A 7,249-nucleotide genomic window follows, 5' to 3' on the forward strand; every position below is an offset into this window, starting at 1 on the left:
AGCAACACATCCAGACCTCGGGCTGCTCATAACGGACATCAGCCGCGAGAGCCAAACCCCCGTGCACACGCAGACACACGCTCGGTGGTGTACACAGAAGGGTGCACACGCCGGCACACCCACAGTCCACAGAGACACGGATGCTCAGAGACAGACACAAGGGTGTTAGCAGCGGCTGGCGACTTTAACCCCGCTTCCAAACAAAGCCAACAGGCTCCCTCCGCCAGACTCCGGATCCCAGCCCCCTCCTCGGGTCACTCCCCACCTCCCCAGGCACCGCCCCCTCCCTCACTCACCGTCCTGGGAGAGGTTGGCCCCGCCGGGCGCCCAGCGGCAGGCAAACAGCAGGAGCAGGAGCGAGGCGGTTGGGCCCCCCATCGCGCTTCCCGGCCGGCTCCCTGGCTGGGCGCTGGCGAGCCTGAATCCCCGGGGGCTGGGGATGGCGAGGGGGTGGACTACGACGTTGACCGAAAGGGCGCCCCGAGCCGCTTCGGAGCCCGGGGCCGAGGTGGGGACCAGGAGGGAGCCGGTGCTGCTGCAGTCGCGGGGATTAAATAGGGCGCTCGGAGCAAACCATTTGGTTGGAGGTGGAGGGGGGTTGGCAGGGGGCTGGGCTGGTCGCGGGGGGGCCAGGCTGCCGCATTCCCCACTCCCCCCTCCTTCCACACCCCCTCCTTGCCTTCTTGGTGCCTTCCACCCTCTCCCCTGGGAGCTCCGCCAGCCTGGCTCGGGTGGGGATCAGAGGGAGGGAGCTGGCTCAGCAGTGGGACCCCGTGCTCACCCCTCTTAGGCTTGGGATGGAGGGAGGGGAGTCCGACAAGGCCGTGGGCCAGCTGGCGAGCGTGGCCACTGCAGGCCTGGGCAAGGGCGTGCCCACTAGCCTGAGATCCTCCAGCTCCACCCTCCATCCTTTGGCAACTGGGGATCCCCTTAACCTCGGGGTCCCCCATCAACAGTGTACCCAGGGGCATCTCTCCAGTGGATAACTACTAACTCTCAAGCCTTCTACTAAACACTAATATCCCTAATTCCTCTTGCCCAAGAGCCCATAGTTATGTGTCCAGCAAAAATTTGTGGCCCCAGGCCTTAAGCCCTGGGGTCGCCCTATCAACGATGTACCAGGGACATATCTCCAGTGGATAACTGCTAACTCTCATCATTCTCCTAAACACTAACATCCCTAATCCCTCTTACCCAAGAGCCCATAGTTATCTGTCCAGCAACAATTCGTGGCCCCAGGCAATCTCTCTTGAAAGGCATCTTCCAGCAAACCCCCAGGCCTTGTGAACCAATGTCTCCCCCAATCCCATGTCAAGGAAATGACTCACCCTCTGAAAACATGATTTCACCCCCAGACTCTTGCCCAATCTGGCAGCCTTCAAAGCAACTCAGTCGTTTTCCTTCTTAGCCCTCCCTATTCCATCTCTTTATCCCCAGTCCTTTTCTCCAGTATTTTTTCTTCTTTCTTGATCTTTTGCGGGAACGTGCCCTTCTCAAGTTTCAGTTAGTAATGTTCGTGAAGAGTCTGATCTAGAAACCCTCTAAGGACTCCTGCATCTGTGACCAAAGCAGTTCTCACTCCTGAGGCCACCTGTAACAAGATGGAAAAGAGATGCAGGGTGTTCGTTCTTAGTCTTGGCTTAGGTGTTCCAAGTCCCTGGTGTTTGCCATTCTTTGTGACTATCTCTGAAAGAGTCTTGAACTATCTTAGGAATCTTTCTGAATCAGTTTTGCTGAAACTTAGCTTTTGGAAATACATTTCTAAATGTTAGAATTCTAGAATAAAATAATTTTAGGTATGTAAGAATTCTTTAAAAATATCTATTCCAACCCCTTAATGATATAGGTACAACTGAGGCTCAAAGGAGGCTAACTGAACAAGGTTACTCTGTCAATTAATAGTGTAAGACACAAGTGTTGGCTGGGATGTGCAACAATATGATTTTGAAGTGTCCTCCAATCCTGTGAGGCTAATATTTTATCCCTAGATGAGGGATTTGGTGGTGTGTCTTCTACCTCTTAGACCAGCTCTCTTTCTGTGCTGATGACCGTCTCATTGAGCTAATCCTTAAGGTTTGGGTAATATTTCCTTCTTGAAAGCAGAGTTTTTCAGCCCCCTGTGATCTAGTTAATGCCCCTGTCACCCAGAAACTCAAGGGCAGGGATGTGGAAAGTACTTAGTTACCAGCAAAGTCCTGTATAAATGACAAGCAATGATGGAGAAGTCAGGAGAGAATATTCTCCAGGGAAATCCTTCTGGATTGTCAGGATGCTGCCCCACGGTTTTTCTCTTACAGTTGTTAGAGTTGACGGTTTCTGGGAGAAGGGTTCTGCCTGCCTCTTGGACATTTCTTGAGTGCCTGGGTAGTTAAGATTTTCTTGCAGGGAAGCGTTCACCATCTTTGGCTGTCTGACTTGCCCCACTTGACGTATCTCAGTGACTCTGGACCATTCTGTCACACTGTGGTTTGCAGATATCTTGGAATCTCCAAAATGTGAAAATAAAGGGGGTACTATATTTGAGGGGTGCAGAAACCTGGATATAAGAGAGACAAGAGGCTGGGTTAGAGGGTAGGGAAGAGATATTGGGAAAATTGAACTTTCCCACAGAGGTGGGGCCGTGTTGGCATGAAGTGAGCTGTGCAGAGAGCAGGCAGTAAAGTGGGCGTTTTCAAAACAGAATCAGCTTCAGAGGGGAAAGATCAGGCAACCCTAGGTAAAGTGTCTTAGTGGATAAAGAGTATTATCTTTCCAGCTAGAAAACATCTTAGAGATTGTCTAAGTGGGCTTAAGAGAGGACAGGTTAATGGAGGGGGAGGGGAGCAAGAGTGGGGATGGGTGGGATAGGGAGGCTAGGATGTAGGATTAGGTCTCATAGTCCTCTAATTAATCGCCTTTTCCATCTGCTGCTCTGCATTGATCCCCTTCCACCTGTCTTCCCTGGATTCTCTAATAACTACTGGTCTGGCCCTACCCTCTACTGTAACTGCATGGGACAAGAACCAAGGGTGACAGGTAAAAAGGAAAGCTATTTTGCAGAGAATATTAAGAAGTAGCAAATGAGACTCTGGAATGCTCTTTTTCTACTGGCTCCTCTTCTCCTTCTGCATCATCAGCATCAGTTTGGCAGCAGTTTAAGTCCTGGGAATAGGAAACAGTCACTGGCTTTTAGAATTATAGAATAAGAGAGTGTTCAAGGTGTACAGGACCTTCAAGATTATCTAATTAATATCCTTGTTGAACAGATGAGGAAAATGAAACTCAGAAAAGCTAAAGGACTTTCTGTGTTCATACAGCTAGCTGATAAAGGGGTTACCAGCACTGGGTGTGGGTGGGAGATAGTACCCTTGGAGGCAGGAGGGATAAGAAAAATCATTCACAAAATCTAGAGCAGTGTCCAATTTGAGGAATTCCTCACTCTTGTGTACTCCAGAGTGAAAGAGTAGTTTCTCCTACTGATGTGGATGTTCGAATTTGGGATAACTTCTTACCTATAGTCATCCTAATGCCCTTTTTACATGTGCACTCTGTATCCTTCAGGCACCCACCCTACTCACTAGGAATACAGTTTTATAAAGAAAGACTGACCTACAAGGATTAACCCCATCGTGAAAATAGGTAAAATAAAAGTATCCATGTTGGATTGTGATCTCTATGGTTACTTTCCACTCTGAAATGCTGTGACATACAATATGCATTTCCCAGAGACGTGCACAAAGTCTGGAGTAGGTTGTCCATGGAATTACAGAGCTGGTAGCTACAGTGAAAATCTGAGGAAGCAGGGAAGGGGAGTGGAGAGAAGACGGGTTTTGCCTCCTAGATGCCCCTGTCCACTCAGCAACAGCCTGGGTAGCTGGGGGTGAGGAATGTGATGCTGGCACTGGTGCTGGGCTAGGCACAGCTGTGTGGGCCCTGGGCATTCCTTTCCCCACGCCGCTCTTGCCTGGGAGGGAAAAGGGAAAGAACTCAGCCTGAGTGGGTGAATTTTACATATTCATCAGGGAGAAGATGACAGCACCTGTAGAGAAAAAAATTAAGAAGGCTTAATATCCATTCAGATTCTGCTTTGTACTCTAACCCTTTTTTCTCCTCTTTATGAGTTTTCTGTATCAGTAAATTCTACATAGGTTTCCACATTGCTTTCCTCTTCAATTTTCCACCAGCTAAACGAGTACTCCTCATACTGCTTCTTACTCCCATTTTCCAGTTTTAATCAACACCAACCTTCATAATAACCCCCGTATGCATTACAATTATAACCTTAATCGAATTGTAATTTCAGTCCTAACCCTAACCTAGTATAGGCTCTGACTATTAATTCTAATACCAACTTGAATTTAATCGCCAGTTTTAACCAGCATTTTGATTCTAACCAGTTTCAAGGCAGCAATCAGGGCAACAACTTGCACATAATAAAAATCATCCTAGGTACCTTTATTGAGAACCCATCAAGTGCCAGATTTTGTACTTTATGTACACAGTAGTTCACTTAAGTACTAGAAAGTACCCGAGTTATGTCTGGAATTATTAACTCCCTTACCAAATCAAGGAAACAAAGGTTTAACAAGATTATGTAACTTGTAAATAGGGAATCCAAATCCAGGTCTGCTTGACCTGAAGGCTTGTGCTCACCCTTCTTTCTGCCAACAAATACTTTTTAATTGAACATCTACTGAGATCTTAACTAATGGTGACTGGAATGACTTCTAAAAGACTGAGTTTCCTGAAAGCATATTATTATTTGTTTAGGTTTTTTTTTAGTAGTGATACGGCATACAAACCAAACCAACAAACAAAAAAACCCCAAATCTCCCAGCCCAGAGACCCCACTGTTTCCTTAAGACATTAAAGTAATTTATTTACAAAGTTAAAATATTCAAACTATAAATAGAAACAAACTGAAAAGCTGCCTCTTTCCCAGAGTTGCCATATTGCACAACTCCAGGGGGCATTGTTCAAATTGGAGTTGTGCAAAGCAGCAGCACTGCCTCCCACGGCTTATCAGGAAAGCAGATAAAGTCAAGGTAAATATCTCCCAAATTAAATCGCCCTATGTATATATATATGACTTAGGCATGAAAATTTCTAGACAAAGTAAATTTATGATTAGCAATGACTATTAAGGATTGAATTCTATATTAAGTTCTTTACATTTATTCTCCATTTCAATATTCACAGGCACGCTGGTCAGTATTCATTACCCCTGTTTTACAGATGAGGACAGTGAGGCTTGAAGAGGCAAAATGACTGGTACGAGAGCACAAAGATGATAAATGACAGACTTGGGTTTTAAATACAGATTGTCTTACTCCAAAGTCTAAATTTTCAGTCATTACACTCAGCCAAGAAGGCTTCTCGGGCCGGGCGCGGTGGCTCAAGCCTGTAATCCCAGCACTTTGGGAGGCCGAGGCGGGTGGATCACGAGGTCAAGAGATCAAGACCAACCTGGTCAACATGGTGAAACCCCGTCTCTACTAAAACTACAAAAAATTAGCTGGGCATGGTGGCGCGTGCCTGTAATCCCAGCTACTCAGGAGGCTGAGGCAGGAGAATTGCCTGAACCCAGGAGGCGGAGGTTGCGGTGAGCCGAGATCGCGCCATTGCACTCCAGCCTGAGTAACAAGAGCGAAACTCCGTCTCAAAAAAAAAAAAAAAAAAAAAAAAAAGAAGGCTTCTCAGAGAAGAGGTCATTTGAGCTTGGTTCTGAAGGAAAGATGGGAATTTCATGACATTAGAAAAGAGAATGGCCTATGAGACTGTAGATGCACTCAGATTAATATGCGAGAAGATGGTCAAGGGGAAAGGGAGCTAGAAACTAGATTTCAGAGGGAAAGGAGTAAAAGGTGAGAGACTAATAAGGGAGTAAAACAAATATGAGCAGAGACTAGAGATATTTTTTGTGATAAATTCAGGCAAAAATGAAATCATATAATAAATACATGTGTCACTGTTGCTCCAGCTACAGGCTGATTGATATGTTATGGAAAGACAGTAGACACACATAATCATCTGCAAACCAAAATACGCATCTTCAGTTACATGGCTATCTGTCGCTTCTCCATTGAAATCTCCCTGTATTCTTTCCCTTAGATTGTGTGCTCCAGCAACGTCAAACGGCTTGTAATTTCCCAAACACACTATGTTGTTTCATGCCTCAATGTCTGTGCACATACTATTTTCTATACCTGGATTGCCCTTCTCATTAAGCCTGATGAAACTTGTGCTCATGTTTATCTGTCCAAACTTTGATTAGGTGTTGCCTCTCTTTGAAGCTTTCTACCTATGTATAATCACTCCTTGCTTGGTGCTACTACTGTTTTGAATATTACACTTCTTTCACTGTGTTGCAATGATTTGTCTATGTTTCTTTCTTCTATGTGCCCTTTGAGGGCAGGAATGATATTTTGTGAATCTCATTTTTCCGATTGCTTTGTGTAGAAACTGAAAAATAGTAGAGCCTTAGTTAATTCTGAGGTAATCCCAAATGATATGTCTATAAATACATAGACTTGACAAATCATTTTATTCCCAGAAGCACATACATGCATATAACTAGACTTCATTGGCATACCCCCTGCAGCTATATATGCATGTGATCACATTGATATAATGTGCCCAGAATAAAGTAACTGATCCTAATATACATATACAAATATTTTCATCCACTTACGTGAGGTACATTTTTTAATTTTTAGAATTAACTTTAGAACCTGTCACAGCCCTTTGCATAACTTCAGTTGTAGAGAATGTTTATCCTTTGAGTCTGGCTTTTAATTTTAAAAACAGCCAAACATCTTTAGGATTCAAGCCTTATGGATAAGTTGGTGGTTCATGTTGTGTAATATAATGAACAAGACTTGGTTGTAAAGTTATAGTAAATGACTTATAAGCTGACTTTTTTGTTGGTTCTTAAGGCAGTTACCAAATAGGAGTTCTAGAAAGTTTCTGAGCAGTGTCATTTTGATATATTTGTTAATATAAACAAAATCAAGCAAGAGTCTTACAATTTTATATCATACCTGGCAAACAAATGTGTTTGTGTATAAGAATACAAAAAGTTGGCCAGGCGCGGTGGCTCACGCCTGTAATCCCAGCACTTTGGGAGGCCGAGGCGGGTGGATCACGAGGTCAAGAGATCGAGATCATCCTGGTCAACATGGTGAAACCCCATCTCTACTAAAACTACAAAAAATGAGCTGGGCATGGTGGCGCGTGCCTGTAATCCCAGCTACTCAGGAGGCTGAGGCAG

General features: G+C 45.0%; 1 protein-coding gene across 2 annotated transcripts in view; it reads right to left on the bottom strand.

Moving 5' to 3' along the window:
- Positions 1–574, bottom strand: part of CADM3 (cell adhesion molecule 3) — a 32,281-nt gene extending 31,707 nt beyond the window's left edge. The window contains exon 1 of one of the 2 annotated variants that reach the window (XM_017503676.2): positions 297–574. In XM_017503676.2, coding sequence (XP_017359165.1) covers positions 297–378 — 82 coding nt within the window. In that variant the 5' untranslated portion in view covers positions 379–574. The remainder of the gene's footprint in view (positions 1–296) is intronic. The other variant, XM_017503675.2, reaches the window with a different exon arrangement.
- Between the last annotated feature and the right edge of the window lie 6,675 nt (positions 575–7,249).

Source organism: Cebus imitator, unplaced genomic scaffold (genome assembly GCF_001604975.1).
Source record: "Cebus imitator isolate Cc_AM_T3 unplaced genomic scaffold, Cebus_imitator-1.0 Scaffold313, whole genome shotgun sequence".
NCBI classification, from domain to species: domain Eukaryota; kingdom Metazoa; phylum Chordata; class Mammalia; order Primates; family Cebidae; genus Cebus; species Cebus imitator.